This window comes from Vollenhovia emeryi, unplaced genomic scaffold (genome assembly GCF_000949405.1).
Source record: "Vollenhovia emeryi isolate VEMERY1.0 unplaced genomic scaffold, V.emery_V1.0 DF939149.1, whole genome shotgun sequence".
Lineage (NCBI taxonomy): Eukaryota > Metazoa > Arthropoda > Insecta > Hymenoptera > Formicidae > Vollenhovia > Vollenhovia emeryi.
The window spans coordinates 1,249,337-1,270,260 of record NW_011967217.1 but is presented as its reverse complement, the minus strand read 5'-3'; the positions used below and the strand labels follow the sequence as shown (position 1 = coordinate 1,270,260).

At 45.5% G+C, this 20,924-nt stretch overlaps 1 protein-coding gene across 7 annotated transcripts in view; it reads right to left on the bottom strand.

Annotated features, from left to right (window-relative positions):
* Window positions 1-20,924, bottom strand: part of LOC105565763 (tensin-1-like) — a 137,491-nt gene that overhangs the window by 10,915 nt on the left and 105,652 nt on the right. For 6 of the 7 annotated variants that reach the window (XM_012019215.1, XM_012019214.1, XM_012019219.1 and 3 more), the window contains one exon: window positions 16,145-16,291. In XM_012019215.1, coding sequence (XP_011874605.1) covers window positions 16,145-16,291 — 147 coding nt within the window. Of the gene's footprint in view, window positions 1-11,180; window positions 11,364-16,144; window positions 16,292-20,924 lie in introns of those variants that run through there. The other variant, XM_012019217.1, reaches the window with a different exon arrangement.

The window sequence follows — 20,924 nt, the reverse complement described above, 5'->3', positions numbered from 1 at the left end:
CAATCGCAATGGCAGTCGCGAGGCGCGAGTCGCCAGTTTGATACGGGCATAACGTGCGAGCTGACGAACGGTCGCGGGTGAAGTCGCAGTCGCTCTCGAGTTACAGACGAGTTGAAAACGAGTACGAGAATAAAGCAACGATTAACTTTACACAAGAGCAGTTCTATTAATCGACAACACTATTAATTAATTGAATCTTTCCCCCATTGTTGCGGAGCAGAGCAAATTGTATATCTTTGTAGGGATGCGCGAATTATGTGAATACGAATCCAGTCGGGGTGAAGATATTCTTTTATCGTTCACGTGTTAAAATGCAATTTATATGTAAAGGAAAGAGTCCTCTGTTATGCGAGAGGTTTCTAATATGAAACAGAGTAGGTTTCAACATCCAAATTCAGTCACAAATGATTTTTCGCAGCGATTGCATAATTTAACAGGATTGGGAAAGTTACTTTATAAAAGTATCTAGTTACAAGTTACCAATTCTGAAAAGTAACGAATCGTTACATTGCAGTTACTTTCTTGCAACGAAAATAAAAATATCAAATCCGCATTCGAATTGCAAAAAGCGTCGATAAAGGCGTTTATGCGCAAATGCAAGACCCAATCTGTGGAGGTTTAAAAAAAAATATATATAAAGTTACTATTAACGTAACTACAATATTAAATTAGCTACTAGTTATCGAAAAAATGTAACCGAGTTAAGTTACAGTTACAGACGGAGAGAAAGTAGCGAAGTCAAGCGAGAGTTACCAAAGAAAAGTAACTGTGACTACGTTACAAGTAACGAGTTACTTCCCAACCCTGCAATTTAACAATGAATTGTCCACCGAACGGATTTCGCGCCAAGGGCAATCAGCTCATGGTGGAATCAAGCGATCATGGGGCCTATTAATTTAACAGACACCCCGCTGTCCCATATTAAGACCCCTATCTCACAATAGGGGACTTTCCTCTGTACAACAAAAGTTATATTTCCACGATTTGCAATTCAACGTAATTCGATTCGCCTCGACCCGACATCAAGAGTCCGTGATTCGCACACCTTTACGCATTTGCATATCCGCTACAGTAATGGCGCGAACAGATTACTCGCGCGCAGTCGTTGCATCTGAAATTTGAACGGCGGTGAAACGCATGCGCGTACAGCCGCACTACTTAGGCTCCTCTTTCATTAGTCTCGTTATTTTTACGGTGTGCGCGTGCGTGTGCGCCGAGCGTGCAAGATGCAAAACGGCAGATACCATCCAATGGAATAGCGGCCCGCGTACCTCGCAACGTGAGAAAATCTGGGGACTAATTTATCGCGGGAAAGAACACGTCTCCGCCATCAACGCCACGTTTCACGGAAACGCGAAGGAAAGCGGTCCCGGCAATGGAACCTCGCTCGCTCGCTCACGACGGAGCAAAGGCTCGTGTCATAGGGGAGAATTTATCGTCCCGCCGTGGGCGGGACGCTGGGATCCCCCTCGACTTCGACCCTTCCTTCTCCGCCCCCTCCCCTCCCCCCTTGGCCGAGAATCGAAAATACGGCCCTGAGATTCCCGCCCCGAGGTGGAATTTGAGCGCGATGAAATCATCACCGGCGCGACTCTCCTCTTTCTTCCTCTCCGCTGTACCCTATCCTGGACGTTGACTCGAGCAGGCACTGACCCTCTTCACCGCGTTTGGATTCAGGCCCGTTTGATCGATAGGCGGCGATCGTGCCGCTGCTACCGCGGCAAACCGCAACGTAAATCGCGACACATCCTCTCCGCGCTTTCCTCCGCTGGCCGGCGGAAACCCTCGAGATGAAGTATCGACGCGTGCCAAAAAAAAAAAGAAAAAGAAAAAGAGAGAGAGAGAGAGAGCGAGACCGACTCCCGTGGGTCAAACGTCGCGCGATAAAATGTTACGCAGATTGGCAAAAAGGAAGAGGACGAGAAAAAGAGATACGACTTCGCGGAGGAGCTATTTTAGCTCGCCCGAGTGCAGCCTGATTCGCTGTTTGCGCCGGTTTTGCCACGGCAAAAAGACGAGGGACACCGGAATCGAATGGGAAGGGGACCGAAAGGGCGATGGATCGCGCCGTGGCTTTGCGCCGGTGCAGCGTGACGGGCTACATTCCAAGCATTCCGCGCGGTCACGGCCATATCTCCAGCTCCTCTAGATTTCCCGTCCCGCATACGCCCGGTCTACCAACACCAACCCGCGGTACACGAGCCGGTACTCGCAATAATGGCGCCCGGGTGGGGAACCACCGGCCCTCCCGAGCGCACCTCTGAATTTCCCTCCGCTCCGCCGCGCCGCGGCTTCTGGTTCACCTCGAGAGCGTCGCGACGCTCGATGGCCCCGGCTAGCGGTCCGGGTGTAAATTCGCCGGCGAGTCAGAGTCGTGAGGTACCGAGCACTACGGAACGTTCTCGCCGCGCGTCATTATGCGCCGACCACGACCATCTTGGTGCCGTCGCCTCGCGACCAGCGCCATCGTCGTCGATGGCGACGGCTCCGCCGCGCTTTCACCGCTCGCGTCCCCGCCACGACTCTCTTTCTCCCTTTAACGTCTGACGTAATAGCGAAACGTCACAGCAATTAGGCCTCTCTCATTCATTCGCTCGCGGATCTTTCGATTTGCCCGCGCGGACGCTGCTTATCGTCGCGATACGCTGCGCCGGCTGAAGACGACGTCGAATCCCACGGATCTGTGACGTTCCCCGCTGCGCCGTGTCGCTTCCACAAACATTCGGTTAAAGTTAACAGAGGCCTAAACTGGGTCTCCTGTCATTTTCATTCGCCGTTTGCGAGGAGAGAGAGAGAGAGAAACGAGATCACGTGCTCGAGGACTGTCAAGCGAGTGCGATCGACGAATCGGGTTAAAACAAGCATGAACAAGTTCCGCCTTCGGTGCCACGGGCCTCTGCTCTTGACAGGCACGGTAGTTTCGAATGTCAAATATTCGAGTTGCACCGTTATGCGCCGTTATATCGACACGACCGGGCCCCGTGCGTCGGATGCGTCGACGAAATAATTGTTACGACGTTCGCGACGGTCGCTCAACGATGCCCGGGATCTATTCCGGAAATTGAATTAGAATGGGCCTCGGAGAGGGACGTCCCTCTCGTTTTCGTCAAGGTAACGAGTTCACGTTCGCATGAGTGAAGAGGCAGCGAACGTACCCACTTATCTTCCCTTGATTGCGTTTCACGAATGTCAAGAGTAGTTGGTTTCCGTTCAAGGAAATTATCATCCGAACAGCGGATTGCGAGGGAAAACGGAAAGCATTAGTTATAAGAAAAAAAATAGCAACAGATATCTGTGTAGTTAAACTCTCCACAAGTTTTGGAGCGAACATACTGCCATCAAGCGAAATATTCGCTCTATTGGAGTAAACGTTTACTCCAATAGAGTTCGCTCAACGGCAGTATTTCCGCCCCAAGAACTTTAGACAGTAGAACAAATAAATACTGACCGGGAGGAATCTTACAATAATAATTTTATACAGTTCGCCTTTATCGAATACGAATATATTCGTCAACGTAGAAAGTGTCGTGGCTAACGTCGAATAAATAGCCAATGTGTCATATAAAATATCGAATACGCGACATTTTTTATAAACACTATAAAAAAATCTTCGTTTTATGGTTCCTTTGTCGTTTTTATTACGACAGGTATAGGAAAGATAACTTGATATGCACATCGAGTAGAAAGTTGTAGCCGATCAGCCAATAGGTCTATTCGTTTTCGAAGTACCAATGCCGCGAGGTTCTTTTTTTAGTGTAGATGAGTGGCAGGTTTATAGGTCGCAACGATAAACAGGAACGTCAAACACGGCCAATCACATAAACACATCTCTAACCGCATCACGATTTCCTTATGTATGTACAAATATGCAGGTTTCTCTGTACAATTAAACTTACCGATCGGTTTTCGAAAACATTCACTTCTATTTAAGTCGTTCGAAAGCATTCATTCGGTATTTCCGAGGGGGAAACCGCTGAAGGCATTGTGGTGTACAGATTTGCGATATTTCTGGGCATTACTAGACATTACTAGGCATTTTTGGGGCATTAGTTTGGACATTAGGTCTTGCTGGGACATTATAAAGATAAAATAAGATAAAAAATAAGATAATAAGATAAAGTAATGCCCACTGGGCATTAGTGGGCATTGGTGTACGAGACTTTGGTCAGCGGTTTCCCCCTTGGGTATTTCATTCGTGGTTTTTTTATTCAATATGTTCATTTCGAGATTGAAAAAAAACATCGGATAATCGATAATATCGAATGTCGATAAGCGTCTGTATTCGAAAGCTGCAGCTTTTTTTAGCGGGTCAAAACTGGAAATGTAACGTCACATTTTTCGACCAATAATGAATTTAATATTCCCGACGTTAGCGGGCAACTCATAAACCAGGAATTGTTGCGGGAAGAATCGTCCCAGCCAGAGTTCGAGCCTGGACCTCTCTGGAAAGCAGATAATTGGCAACGATAATTTTCGTAATGGCTCTGTGCCTTCTGGACTCGACGAGCAGGCCGCAAATCCACAGGGGAGGCTGTGCAACCTAGTTGGTGCATAATGCCGAAATATCGTTTGACCGTGGGTCGAGCACTTTGTTCGACGTGACGTGAAATCGGTCGAAGATTGGATCGAAAATAGCTAGAGAGATGTGCATCGGTCAGGGAACGCAGATGAAGCGCGACCGTTGCATAATCTGATCCTTTGATCAGCAATTAACACCACGACCGGAGCCTGCTGCTCGGTCCAGCTGTTTCACATCCAACAGACGGGATGCCAAAATATTGCTAACATTGCGGCTGTCTTCGTGACACGGCCGGTTGCTTTCACGGCAAATGGCAGGCGACCCGAAATTAATATTAATTCCGATTGCATTTATATAATTTAACGCGCGTTTCCTTGTATTCGTAATATTAATTTAATTTTTCTGAAAAATTTTTACGCAGATTTTCCTGAAAATCTGCGTAAAATTTTTTACGCGAAAAAAACAACCGTCTTTACGCGCATTCATTACTTGCAGCTCTTTCCTAGTGTGCATCCGTATCTTGCTTGGACATCTTACTCTTTTGAAATTATCAGAGATACCTGGACCGAGTTGTAAAAAATACTAAGTTGTAGGTAAATAGCTGGAGTTCATTAAATCCCGGCTAATTTGAAAGCTTCAGTCGCAGTGATATAAAATTTTTAGAATACTTTATATTTGCTCTTTGTACCCGAATATCAATGAAACTCAATTGTAAAATAAGAAACAAACTAAAATATTCACATTCTCATACAAAAAAAGCAAAATAAAATCTTCGTTTGCTTGTTCGTAGACTGATACATCTTTTGTACCCCCTATCGGTCTTTTTAACTTTGGTACGAGCAAATAATTATAGTTTAATTATGATGTAAGATAAAAGAAAATAAACTATAATATATCAGTCAGTTGCAACGTTACATTCGACCCCAGACAAAGATGTTACAATCGTCCCGAGTACGTGTTTGAATTTTGACTTCAAATTTTTAATAATAAAATGCTAAAAATGGATAAGCAATAATTATTATAATAAGCAAAAGTAACTGAACTCAAATATAACCTAAAAGAAAACGTACTTATTTGCACTGGAAATATTATATTGAAAGTTTAACACTGTCGAAAGAAGCAACTTTACGGCAGAAGAAAAGTATATAATATTTTGAGGAAATCTAACAGCTCTTTGAGGTTCAACAACGTTACATATTTTTAAGCGTGCATATAAGACAATTATTTGCAATTAGATGAGATTATTTGTAATCAGATGAGATCGTATGAAATTAAATGAAATCGTGTAATCGGTGGGATAACATTTTAGCTAGTGGTCAATCCCTTGGTTTGTTCATTATGATCATCGCATGTAGAGGTTGTGTATTCTAATATTCGCAGCCAGCACTGAAAACCTATAATTTATGTGACAGTTTCGCCTATTCTGTTGACTGTCGCGGAAGAACCGTCCCGGCCCATGACAGGGTCCCTTATCTTACTTACGAGTTCAGCGGCCATCTAGTGGTGGAATACTTTAACTTGAAGTGAATTTTGGAGCGCTAACGACTTGACTTTAAAACTAACAGTGAAATTCTCCACTTTTGCCTTAGAATAAAATAATTCGCTCGAATAGAGTGAAATGGTCAGTGATGCTATGACTCGAGTGAAAATTTAAACATATTTTGTGGAAATCTAGCAGCTCTTTGAGGTCCAACAACGTTACATATTTTTAAGCGTGCATATAAGAAAATTGTTTGCAATTAGATGAGATTATTTCTAATCCGATGAAATCGTAGGAAATCAAATGAAATCGTGTAATCGGCGGGGCAACATTTTAGCTAGCGGTTATCCCCTTGGAAAACGGTATAACAATGCAAGGGGAGCATTTAGACGCATCGTGCAACTTGTTCTTATTAAAGGATTATTAGCGTGGAACCCGCGTATCGAGCCACCTAAATGAGCGACCGGCCTTGATTGGCTTTACTCTCGCGATTCGCCGGCGTGGCTTATCGTATGGGGGCCCACCGCAACAAGCGGCGAGCTTAGTGATGCGTGAATCGTGCATCACAGTAGGACAATACGCCCACTTTGTGGCCCGTACAGTTTGCTACTGCACCCTTGAGCCCCGTCATTAAACCTATTTCGGTGCCTCCAGAAATGCACCCTCGAGGACGCATGCGATGCGCGCGGCGCGCGAGGAGGGCCCATGCTCTCCTCGTTCCAAAATTTCTCGCCGCTCGAATTCCCGGCCTATCGAACGCGTGGCACCGCCAGTGATTCTCAGTGATACGAGCGTAAACGCCGAGCGGCGTGTACGTATTCCTAGAATTGCGTTATCACCGATCGATACCGACCCGTCGAGTCGTCCAATAGTTCTGATAAAACAATAAGTAATGAAAACAGACCGCCAGTTCATCGACGCCGTCTCGTGTATCATTCTTCTACTAACTGTGATGTAAAATAAAGAAATTATTTCACGTCCGACCGTTTGCTCTTTCAACAGCAGTTAATATTTTATGAAGTGTCTTTTCGCGACTGGGAATTACGGAGGCTTGGTTACACGGCGGACACGTAATGCTAATGTCATGATCGAATTTGGCTCGTATCGATTAAGTCATTACGCGTGTGTATTAATCCGCATTACGCAGTATAGAGTGTACAGTAATCCGAATGTTCTCCGTTGCGTAAGTCGATCACAGCCCTTATTATCTGTCGAGAATGCTGCGCCCGCATATAATACTGAAGTATACTGTAGCTTTAAGACACTATTGAGCCACGCGTATGCAGGCTGTTTATTAAAGTAAAAAAAAAAGTGAACTGTTTCTTCCTATATTAAATTTATCACGCTTTTTAATCCTTTGCCAGTGATTTTGCTGTGAAACTAGTATTTCTTATCTATTATATTACCTTCACACACTAGTGGCTCACTGGGTTTTAAACTCGAAACCACCTTTAGTTCTTGACTCGCGGAACATTCTGATATTCGTGTTATTTTGAAAAATATGGGATAGAAATACGTGTTATTTTAAACTTTTCTTCAATTTTGATTAAGTTTTCAATACAATACTGTCTTTACGTCCTAGCCAGTGAGTCCTATCAGGAATGTCTTTGAATATTAATTCGGAATTTACCTTTTACATATCGTAAATGCTTATTTGTAAAAAGGAAGTTTTATTAAAAAATAGTGGGTTTTTGCCAATAAAAAATGTTTAGTTTGAATCACGATGGAAGAGTGAATTCATTCAATGGTTTCTCTGCGATACCAGAGTCTAACAATAAGTAGTGTATTATTATAGAATAATAAATTTTTTGAAATTGTAATTGATAATTGTTTCTGAGTACTTGCACGTGTATAATAAATGCTTGTTTTTTTAAAAAAATTTTCCCTTCAACTGCACAATTAGTAAATTTGTGTTTTCGTGTTAAAAAATGCCGGTAAAAATTTTTGTGTTAGATGTCTAACACATTCATGTGTTAATTTAACGTATTGCTCTTGTGTTAATTGACCTCAAATGTAAAATTATTAAAATAAGTGAAAAGAAATGTTAAAACAACACAATGTGTACTTATTTGTTAAATTTTACACAATACATATGTTGTATATTATTAGTAACAAGATTTATCTGTTAAAATTTACAGAATAAAAAGTCGATTTTATTCTTTATGACATAAGTGAGAGTAATTTCGAACCGTCATTTGACTTATTACATCTGTAAAACGTAAAAATGACATTTTTGAAAATCATTTTGCCATTAAAAATATGTTAAATTTACACAGAATTTATTTCAAATTATTTTGTGTTAAAATATTAACAGAGTATTAGTGTGATCATTTAACATATCCATATTATGTCAAATCAAAACCAAAATTTGTGTAGACCGTTTGGGACATGTAATATCTGTTTAACACAAATTTTTCAACTGTGTGAGCTTCAAAGCTAGAAAAATGTGCAATACTCTAAATTTTATAAAATCAATATCAGACATCAAAATAAAGAGATGTCAACCTTAGACATTTCTCAGGAACGAACGACAATGTCCTATTATACAAGGGCATTAATAATAGTTAATATATATAACATTAGCAAGTTGAGAAACACAAACGAACCTAATTGTACAATCCATTCTATTTAATTACACGAGAGAAAGTACGCGGCCATCAATCTGCGCGATGAATAACCGTGGGCTCTGTGTTCTCAGCCGGCAGTGAAATAAAAGGCGAGACCGGAAGTGGGTGTTGCGAAATCGAGCGAAGTTAAGCACAGTGATAGTAATTCACCGTGCGTAGAGGGGAGCCCAGCATTGTCGACGATAAAAATAGTTGACATATGCGTTGAACGCGACGGGGACGGTGCGTTCGATTCGAGTCACCTCGCGAGAGCGCGCATTGAACGGTCGCGCGTACCTCGCGATGTCATTCCCGGCAGGAAGCGCGCAGGAAGCGGAGCCTCTAGTCATTGTAAAATGGCACTTTACGGCGTCCTCGCCGGGGGAATCACCGTAGAAATCTGAAATTGTAAATTGCGCGAGTGGCCGGCGGTATGTCGAGCACTCGCGGTGAGCCATTACAGATTTTCCGCGACCGTTTGCATCTATACGATAATAGGCGCTGGCGAAATTGCGCGTTCGCAACGCCAGGAATGCACGAGTGTCCCGACGATATTCGTTATACCCGGCGTGTCGTCGCGTTTCTCGAAGTCATCGCGCCAGTTGTCCAATCTCGATTGGCAGATTTCGAGAGAAAAGCGAACGCTCCGTCGCAGCGGGAAGCGAGTCGCGCGGAGGAACGCGCGAGGCAACGCATCTGCTCCGCGGCGCTACGCTGCGACAAAAACCGAGGACGGAGAACGAGGCAGCCCGGGGATGTGAATGGTACGAAAAATCGGTGACGAGACCATTACAAAGTCCTTCTGCCGGGGGAACTAACGTGTTATTGAGAAGCTACCAGGTATAACTTGTGCCTCCGTCTATAACTCGAGAGTTCATATTGTACCGAGAGCCAGTACGAGAGGTGCCTCGACGGTAATGGGCCACCTTTTGTGCGAGATGCTCTATTGATGTCGGGAGAAATTCCGTAACGTTTGCGCAATACGATAGATGACTCGTTTCCTCTCCGTCTCCCCCCCCCCTCTCTCTCTCTTTTTTCTCTTTCCGTTGAAAATATCTCCTCTCGACCGAGCGGGTCGCGCCGGAGGACGGGAATCCGGGACGAATCCTTACGCGGATTCACCTGGCGGCTTCACGGATAGTGAACTCGCTTGGGAGATCATTGGAAACTCGTCAAATTCGGACGGCGCTTTGTGAACCAGCGCTACGAAGGACTTTCGGCCTTTGTCCGCGGAACGCGGTGGGTCGGCACGAATTATGATTTTCCATTGTGAAGTCAAGAGGAATCGGCGGAGGGACGGCCGGCTGTCGCGCGCGCGGGTCCTCGAGGCTCCTTCTCGCTCGAATCGGTTTGGCGACAATGCGGCGACGATCCAGCTGCCGGTGTACAACCGCGTAGCGGCTACAACGCCGATTAACGATGCAAAGAGAGCCACGTCATGTCGTTAACGCGGACGTTTCTATTATTTTCTAGCGCGACGTGGGGCCCGTTTCTAAACACTCGCGAGACGTATAACGCCGGCTAGAATAACGATGGGTCCGTGTAACGTCGCTAAAATATCAATGCCGTGCAGACGCGCCACCGGTAAGGAGCCAGCGAACGAAGCAGCGAGGCATCTCGCGCTACAAGCAGCTATATGAAGCCGAGGAATGCGTTCGTCCGATCCCACGGCTTATCCCCCTTCACTCTCCCTTCCCTCGTTAGCTCTTTTTCTTTCTGGTACGCGATAGTAGTATTACCGGGCTTAGGCTTTCTCTCTCTCTCTCTCCATCTCCCTCCCCTCCTCTCCCCCTCTCTGCCTCCCCCCTCCCTCCCCCCCCCTCTCTCTCTCACATTCTCTCAGACTACAGTATGCAATCTACCGACTCGATGGCTCTCTTTTAGCAGATCCTGGAATGTGACTACCAAACCTAGTGCCGATCTCTTTCGAATCTTGAAGAAGCGGGCCACAACGCGCGTACACCGATTCAAAATTCGACGACCGCGGCTATCGGCGAGCGTGGGCGTTGGAGAGCTGAACGACCAGGAGTTACGAGAGCGGGGGCCCCCGCGCGAGGACTCGACTCGCTTCCCATTTGGGTTTTCAATTTTCTTCCGTGTCCGTCGGGACGTCGTCGTGCGTTCCCGCGCCGACGAGACACCGCGCGGGCGGTTCGCCGAGCTATACGCGCGACACCTCGCCGAACGTTAACGATCTCGCGTTTTACAACCCGGTGAAACAATGGGGCGCGGGGGGGGGGGGGGGGGGGAGGAGACCGTTTCATTTCTTTTCCGTCCTTTTTAGCCGCCGCGGCGACCAAGTCTCCGCGGGGTCACGTTGCGGTACCGCGACCTAATCGCGATCCGTTAATGTTGCGAGAGCGGCAAAGCCTACGCCGCCGAGTCCGGGGCGATATCGAGATCGTCTTATTACGCGTATCGAATCAATTCGGACTGGTACTTGCAGCCAGAAGCGAGAACTACCCGTTCGAATCGCCGAACGAGTCGCCCGCGAGCGCCTCGTTGTTGAAAATTGGCGGGGAAACGCGCAATCAGTAACCGGATGTCGAGGCGCGCGATTAGGTAGAAAACTCACTTTGAGCTTCTGAGTGTGACCGCATCGGCAACAGCAATACGACATGTAGTCAGGTAGCGCGGGCATAAACCTCAACTGTTCCTGCTGCGAGTACTCGTCCACGAGCTTCCGGTAGTGCACCCTGAAAATGGGCCTCGTCGTGCTCTGCGAGCCTCTGCCGAGGCGTCCCATAATCGCAAAGAATGCGGCCAGGATATTGCGCCTGCGTGCGAGCCTCCTCATGCCACGGGCGACCGTTGTACTTGCACGTTGTCCTTTCAACTCCGCCACCCTCAGCTTCCACGAAAGAGGATACCTTCTCCCCGAGCCGCCGACCGCGCGGCGTTTATTCGGATTTAACGACGGGCCGACAATTGGGCATTCGTTGGGCCGCGTCCAGGCGGAGCTGCACCGTCGCACAAATCACACCGGTCACTCGCACTCCTGGCTTCAATATTCCACACATTTCCGCTCGCACGTTCACGACACTGCGCGGCGCACTCTCCGATGCACGGGACACCGGGGGTGTGCCGGATGCGTTTGCCGCATCCGAGGATATACCCCTTGGATGATGCCAGGTGCGGGGAATCACCGAGTTCCAATCTACGTCTCGTAACAGCGCGCGGATGAGCACCACTCGAGCCCCGCACTGTTAACGCAATCGGAGACGCCGGTATCCGTTCGGTAACGGAAATACGGTGGTGTCGAAGGTGCATCCATCGCGGTGGGCTGTCGAGGGTAAAGCGCCGTTGACGCTTCCTCCCCCGCGGCCGCCGATCTCCCGTGTCTCCCCCGAGAGGGTGCGGGTCTTCTTGTTAGCGGCTGACGGCGATCGCGACGTCATGGGACCCGCGGGACCCCGGTCCTATACGCGCGACACACGGGCGCGGAGGACGCCGCGGAGCCACACTCGATGGCGAACGATGGCGCGTAGCCCCGGCTACGTGTCGTTCTGCATGCCGACCCGCGGAAACCGGTTAACGAGTGCCGAGCCGCTTCTCGCTTCTTGTACTTGTCGTCTGTCAACCGCACACGCAGCCGCAACGTCCTTTCTATATTTTCCGGTGGACTCGGCCGCCGCAGGACGACCTCCGGTTACCAACGCGCGTCGCGGTCGCACCCAGCGCAATTCCCCCCGCGACCGTGTTCTTGGAATAATCCGGAGTCGCGACGCCGAAGAGAGGAGCGGGTACGTTCGAAAGTTCCCGTCTGCTAATCCCCGCCGGTGCGCAATCTACGAAATCACACGTGGTCCCACTTCCCTCGCTTTCATTGGAAAGGTTTCCCTTAATCGTACCCTTACGAGCGATAAAACAAACGCACCGTATCCATAGAGTATTTTACGTGCCGTCCTTACAGTCTCGCGCTACTTGACCCGTTCAGCGCGTCGAGCCGGCACCGCGGAAGCGCAGACTCACGGAGGCGGCGAGCTATCCGTTAGACTATAGACCATTCGAAGAGGCACGCGGGCCCCGGTCCACGCGTGTCCTCTCCGCCGTCAGCCACCGGGTGAACCGTCCGTCCGTCCGGCCGGCCGGCGGCCACTTTTCCCGTCTTCTCCGACGCACGCTGGCCGGTCCTCGCAGGAGCTCGCGGAGCCGCAATGTCTGAATACCGCTCAACCGGCCCGTCGATGGCAATACCTCCCGGTACGTGCAGAGAGAGAGACTGAAGTCCACGAGGAACACGAAGCGAGAGCACCACCGCTCGCTCCGGCCGGCCCACACGGTTTCATCCCCACCGCGATCTGCGAGAAGCCGGAGCGGTGCGACCGACCGACCGCTTTCTTGCTTCAACCGCGGCATTGAACACGTTCAACGGCAGCTGTTGAATACCACGTGTCCCCGTTCTCCCTCTCGCATTTGCTATCCCTCGTTCTCGCTCTCTCTCTCTCTCTCTCCCCCTCCTTCCCTCTCCCTGTTTCTCTTTCACGCCCTCTTCGTTCCTCTCTCGGTCTGTCGGTCAGTCCTTCCCGCTCTGCCTCCGTCGCGCACTCCGTTCCTCTTACGATCTTTCCCGCGGCTTCTTATTCTTTTTACCCCGCCACGGCCGAGAACGCCACTCGACAGAGAACCAGCGCCGCACGGAGCGCATGAGTTTGCGATTCGCGTTCTTTGACCCGTCAGCGCGACGCGCGGCTCGATCGCGGACCACGGCTTCGGCTGCGGGGCTCGCGCCCTGTCCGCCGATGTCAAGTACACGCTTGAGGGCAAAATACCTCTTTTTTTTTCCCACCCGAAACACGTGCCGGAGTATCCCGTATCCCCTGGGTATTTCCCGCAACGAGCGTCTACACCTAGAATGTTCGCATACCTTCTTTGGAATGTCCGTACCTGCCACAGGTACCTGTGTCTACTTTACGTACATTTTAAGGCGCCCCTCAAGGTCAGTGCGAAGGAACGAATCGTGGAATCCCGAATTTGTCGGCATTTTCGCGAGACGGAATGTCAGTCAGGAATGTCATTCAGGCCAGTTGCCGAATCCAGTTGGTCGGACGACGAAAATACGGAGGGAAGTCACGCGCGGAGATGTTCCCGTTCCTTTTATTTTTCCTTTAGAAGTTCATCTCGAACTTCCACATCCTACCCCCCCCCCCCCCCGGATCATACGTTGACAAATCACCTGACAGAGAGCGTGGAAATTGCTTGGAAACTGAAAATGTGATGTCAATCGCTTCAACGAGCGCGGAAACCATCGAATAGGCGTCGCTAAGGCCCTTCATTTTCCGCCTATTCTCGCGATCCTCTCGGCCGTGCTATCGGAGTAAGCTCTTGATCCGCGGCCCTCAAGAACGATGACGTTCTTAATTCGGCGGAAGGTATTTAAAGTTTAATCCGAAGAGTGCGCCATTAGGGTTGACTGAATGTCAAGGCAGTGGCAGAGTGCAAAGTTCCAAGTGCGAAGTCTACTATTCTCAACTCGCCAAAGCTCCGCCAACTTACGGCTCTATCCTTTCTGATAGCGTCGACGGACCCCGAAGCCTCGGGCGATGTTATCTTCCAGACAACAGGGAGAGGCTTTTAGATCCTCGGGATTCGGTAGTCGTCGGGTGTATCGACGTCCGAGACGATATTTCCTCGTGTATTCGCTGGTCTCGGCACCGGGGCACGTTCCTCCCTCGGATACTTCACGCCCGGTTATGACTTTCGATAAAATGCGATGCGGTGGCGATGCCGTGTGGTAACAATAAAGCTTCGTAATCGATAAGGCAAAGCGAAAGCGAAACATGTCGCTCGCGATTGCGCGAAAAGAAATCGATCGTGTTGTCGAATTTCAGTTGATACGCGTTCAATCTTGCAAGAACGAGTGGCAATTGGTCGGGTAAACGCGTTCATTCGCGCAGAAGAAAGGATCCCCCGAGTTATAATTAAGACGAGATTCTGGTCGTGTAATTTCAATTAAAATTTTGTCCGTTAAACGTGCGGCTTGGCGCTAAATGCCGGCGGAATTGTCGAGAGCGAAAGGAGCGGTCCATCAGCTTTAAACGACGAGACAGTTCCCAGTTACCACTTGAGACGCACGCAGTTGTCCATCGGCGAGGGTCGACCTGTCACGTACAGTATTTCGGACGAAAGTCCCGGCTTAGTTTCGACGATTTATATTAGCCTGATTATTTAAGGTATTTCGAACGCCAGTAAAACACTTTGAAAATACTTGGAGCGTTCCCGTTCGTTCCACACGTGACTGACGTGCATTTTTTCGTCATCTACCCTCTAAAATTTTCAGAGTAAAATTTTCACTCCGATTATAGCGCCACTGGTCACCTCACTCTATTCGAGCGAATATTTACTCCAATAGAGCGAATTAATTCACTCTAAGGCAAAAGTGAAGAATTTCACTGTTAGTTTTAAAGTGAAGTCGAGATCATCGAAAGTACAAGATGAGAATACAGTAAAACTTATGATACAGATTGGCACAACAATAATAATCAGTTACCTCGTTTAGACCGAATAGAGCTTATCTTAGGAGGTCAGAGCACTATGTGACTTCAGAATTATTCCTCTATCTACGTTAATATATCAGTAAATCTCTAAATGGTCCCAGACATGAAGAGGACTGAATAACTCATGTCGACAGAGGGATGAATCCGTAACAATGGTGTTAAAACGACTGCGATACAGCAATATCGAACAGGAGGAACTTAATAATAATAAAGTGTGGTAAACATGACAGGGTCAAAAATTAGTCATGGGTCTCAACCTTACCGAACAACAGAAAAGGCGCAAAATTCAATCTATGTCCAAGTGAATCAGCTTCTTGTCCCAATGGAATTAAGTCAAACGATATCGAATAAATACAAAAGTACTAAAATTAAGTCAGCGAAATAAAATAAATTTAATACTGTAAAAGTAATCAAATAAATAGCAAGGAACCAGTCACGCATTTTGTGGCTCACACTGGCACTCTCGCCTTTCTACATATTTTCTTTTTCGGAGCCTTTACAACACTTTAGAATATTCTCTTTTTATGTTCTCTTATTGCTAAGATATCCAAAAAATGCAAAAAAACCCGACCTAAATGCGTTAACTGTGAAATTAAATGGCCAAAGAGTAAAGAAGTTGAGGTGGTAACGTGGGTTACCACCATGCTTCAAAGAGTTAAAATAAAACACAGTGCTCTTTTCAGAGTTGAAGAATCAGTCCAAGTAAAGAGTGAGAACAATGGCACTCTTTGAAAAACTGAAATTTTACTTTATTCGGACCGGCATTTTCATTGTTTCTTCGAAATCTCACCCCACAAGAGTGAGATTCCACCCCGAAACATTTAGAGAGTTGACACCCGCAATTGTTTCAATCGTTCGCTACCGTTCCGTGTTTTAAATAACCAAAGATCGGATCTATTTTTATAGAAGCTTTATATTCGACAAAACTAGATCACGCGTGACCTCATTTATGTGTCGCTCGGGCGACACTCCAGTCCTCGTTAGAGTCGCATCTTGCATATCGTCAAAGAAGAAATGTCAGAGAAAGTCACACTTCACTGACCTGGTCTGCAGACTCGGTGATAAAAGAATGACAGTGCTGCAGGCTGAAGTGGGCCCTGGGCTCTCGCGCCAGAAAGCTGAATTGGGCGTGCTGCGGCTCACAAGTCGCGTAAGAGATGCGTCTTAACGCGTGCGCCATTTGCACGCACTGCAACAGAAATAAAGAAAGAGTCAGTCTTCAGAACCGCTCGTAAGAACTTGATGTAAGGGGTTTTCATACACAGACTAGGATAGTAGATTTGACTTAAGGGGAGAGTGCCCTTAAAAAATTAAATTTTTTTTACAGACTCGAAGGCATAAAGGACGCAGAGCCAAGACAGGACGTTAAATGTCTAAATAATTTTAAATCAAACAAGCGAGAGCGCCTTTTAGGTCCGAGCACGATGTTGGTAGTCCAATAATTGCAATCTAAGTTGTGAATTCATATACCGTTTTCCACCTTGTCCTGCGCGCCGGTTTCTTTTCGGGCATAAACAATTTTAATTTTAAACTTTATCGCTAGTTAACAACGGATGAACAATGTGCAACTGAAAATGTTTGTTGAAAATTTTTAGTTTTATTCTCCGGTATTATTCTGTACTTACAACTTGCAATTAGTTTCGAAAGAAAGACGATAAGTCATCGCAAGAGACGTGAGATTGCGGCGCCAATTAACTAATTAATTATCAAAATGTTTAAAGCCCTCTCGTCGTGTTTGTCCAACTTTTGTCTCGGCAAGTACTGAACTTTTATAATTCCTTTTTTAATCTCTCCAGAAATAAATGGACTACGATTTAATTGTGTGATTAAAGAAATTGTAATCTTATCCAAAAGTTATGAGCCAAGAAAGTTACACAGAAACTTTAAATTTCTTCAAACTACAATTAAAATTTGGAAAGAGCTTATTCGGAATAAAGGATTGACATCAATTTTATCGGGAAAAGAATTAAAAAAAAAGATTGTGCTGGTGAGATCTGGAAAAGAACGTAAAGATATGTAGATTTGCCGTATGATTTCGCATCTGCACTCTCGCCTTCATATTCTTCTCTGTTATGAATAATGATGGAAGTAATACTTTACAAGTAATTAAAAAAGCGAGCTTATTGTCAACCCAACTGAAAATAAGCTCACTTTTTAATTTTTAATCATTACTGGCGACTATAAGTGACATTTTTCTCTTACAAGTAATATTCGTTGCTAATAATTACTTAATACCACTTCATCACTTGATAAAACTCACTTCAGAAAACTTAATAAAAAGTACTCGACAATGAAATTCTCTTAATAAGCGCTTAGTAAAACACTTGATAAAACTACAATATTTTCGATATTTGAGTCCATCAGTTTGAACAGTGCATTCAACGCAATGAAAAATAATTTGAATTGTCTCTGACTGACAATTTCCGAGATATTTTCGGGAGTGACCCTCGCGTTGAATGCAAACAAAAATGATTTACGAGCGTTTCATCATTGCTCTCATCCTGTTGAGTGATTTAATCGTTTAAATCAATTCCGCTGCGTAAAACGTTGCGTATATACCAAGACCCGTGCAAGAAGCTATCGTGCTCATTAAACAGGATATCGTCATAAATATCACTTACTACATGTGGTTCGTTAGCAACCGTATGTAATATCGCGTGAACCTAAATTGAAGGGTGTAGGATGAGATAATTAAATGGCACGAATAGAATATCGGTAGAAAAATTATTTCGCGCAAAATTATATCCATTAAGATATTAATTACTTTGGCATAATTAAACGAAATATAACATACACATGAATTATTATATTAATACTTTTCCCGACTACGATCATTTAAATCTAAAGTTAATTTAATTAATGTCACTTTTTGAAAGAGATTTGAATAGCGTACGTTGAATAAACACAAAAATTAAATAAGTATTACATTGACGTTACCAAAAAAAAATCTCATTCTGAAACAGAGCAAATAGAGAGATGTTTATACAATACACCCCGAGGCATCTCCCTAATTGCATTCTATCGCGATTGTTAGATGATGATTCGATCGAAGTGATGAGAATTAAAAAGAAGAAATGGTGCCCAATTATTGCCACTCGAAAAGCTTGCGCTGGTTTTGGCTGAATTTACGTTCTAAAACTTTTAATGATTTACTAAGGGCTTATTCGCGAGAGGCTCACAAGTTTCGACGCAAATTTGATCGTTTCGTTGAATCGGCTTCGATCATAATTTTCAAAAATACTCTACCCGGGTTACAATAGAACAGTTAAAAGAGGCCACTGATTTTCAGAATTTTACAAAAAAAACTTCCATCAAAATATGAAACGTTAATAAAGAAAAAAAAAGATTCACTTATAAATCCTGATAATTTAAACACGTCGTTATAAGGTAAACATTTGTTCGACGGTGAGCTAGCAGTACGTGTAAAGTAGTGTGCATCGTCACACAACTCGCCGAATTTAAATACTGTTTCCGCGCTGGGACGTAAATTTTTAATGCTGTCTATAAATTTAGCCGCCAGCACAAGTAAAACTCGTTCAGCGAGCAAAACCGTCGTGTCCTCGTCTCTTCGAGAGAAGAACTTTCGCGAGATTTCGCTAATATTTCAGCCAAGAATTTTATATCGCCGCGACACACTTTGTGCACTTTTGATATTTTATTACCCGGCCCCGTAGAATTACAACGAGAATGTTTACAGTCCTCGCGCTCGCGCGTTCTATTAATATTTATTTGTCCATTGTGCGGCGGCACCAATGCTCTTGTGCATACTGTAGACGCTGGTACTGATTGCGGAGTTGCTTCAGCGCGTATAAAAGCTTTTCTTTGTGCAAGATAGACTACGCATTTCTGTACTGCGGCGGCAATTTTCTCTGCGACTGGGTTAATTCTGCGATTTAAATGTGGAACAACAAGTTGGTGTACTTGCTAAATGATGTAAAAATCTTTCCCCCCTCAACTCGCATCCTCGTCAAAATCGGTGCTTTTAAAAATTTGAAAGCCCCGTTTTCTCAAAGTAGCATTTCTGGCTCCAGCTATTATTACACTCCGATCTTCAATCTTAAAAAGAAACACGATTTCATCTTCAAACTTCCAAGACGAGATACTCGCTCGAATTCGTTCTCTCGTAAGAGGTAAGCATGCGGACGAGTAGAATAGTGATTGAAAAGATGATCGTACTGCAGGAGCAAATTTTCCGGCGAGGATACTCCGCGATTCTATCAAGTTTCGTGCTGAATTTTTCATGGTGCCTGCATTTACTCCAAGTAGCAAAGTTCTACGTGAGAAAGATATAAATGACCCGACTCGGTAAAAAGCTGCTCCTGCTTACGCGTTCAATGGACGTTACTTGGACCGAGTGGACCGGTTCTCCTATCTCTCTTATTAAACTGTGCTTAAAGCGTAGGAAAATTCTTCCAATTATTCCATTTGCGACTAATAGCCACGCTTACGAATAATAATGAGGCTATCGATAGCGTAACGATCGCTTTTTTTATTACAAAATGCACGCGCGTGGAAATAATAATGAAAAAGAAACAATGCCGTGATAAATAATTGACGCAAAAGTGTCGAACGCGTTGAAATTCTTCCCACGACACGTCTTTGTAAGACGTTGATCTAATCAGTTTATCTCAGTTTGCGCAGGTGCAATCTAATTTGTTAGCAGCCACACTAAAGCGCAAAGTTATCCACTCGATTTGGGGCTTCCGCCCGGTAGGTAAAATTCAATTCGTTAAAAATTCGATTGAAGTACGTTACGCGAAGTTTCTGACTGAGCCGGTCCACTCGAAACATAGTTGCGTAGCGCAAAGTTGTTACGGGCCGAGAATCACCCCCCGTACCTAACACGGCAAGTGAGCCAACTATCTCGAGGCAACTATGCGCGTTACCAATCGCTCCTGGCACGACAAACGACATTCTAGAGAGGATTTCGTCGAGTTTGTCATATTCCACGGAGGGACACTGACGTCGTTATTCACCCGCCCGTTATTCACCCCCGTCTTTACTCGCTTTTGCGCCTTTGCAACGGGATACACTGCTGTAGCACTTGCGCCGGTTATTTGAGCCCCCTGCACCCATTGTCCCGCCCCGAGAATACCTGGAATCGGGGGATTTCTAGCAAATCGCGAAATCCGATTGCGAACGTAAAAGTATCTCGCGCGACGAGAGAATCATCCGCTGCGAACCAAAAGTTTATTTATGACAAACGAGCGCGTCTCAAAAGAATGCGTTCTGCCTCCTATTTTCATATTAAGATTAAAATTGATGTTAACAGTTGAAATGGAAAAAGATTCGTAGGGGCAATGTGAGCCTGAACGAAGGTGGCAAATTATGTAGGGTAAAGGCAGGCATTATGGCCAGGCGGGTAATATGGCCACAACGCCCGTATTAAATATTCTAAACATTGATAAACATCAATAATGTATAAAAACCAATTATTGTAGCTATTCTTGAAGTTTGGTAACAAAAATCTCTCTATTTTGTTGTTATTTGTGGTTTGGTGCTTCATTGTTCTCCATAACCATCAAGATATACACGTTAAAGTGAGATATGGCATTTCCAACTAATTGTAAGTAAGATTTTCAAATTAAAACAAAATAATTTTGGCTTTTCTCATTACACATTTTAAAACCTAAACCTTGGCTATATTTTTATAATAAATTTATCGTGCTTTGCCCATTATTTTAATAATTATAATGCACATTATTAAATGTATGCTCGGCGGCTAATATGGCCAGCGACAAAGGTAGCTACTATGGCCAGCGAGTACAACAGAGTATAGAGTACGCCAGTGCTGAGAGTGATAACAGCGAAGAAAGAAAATA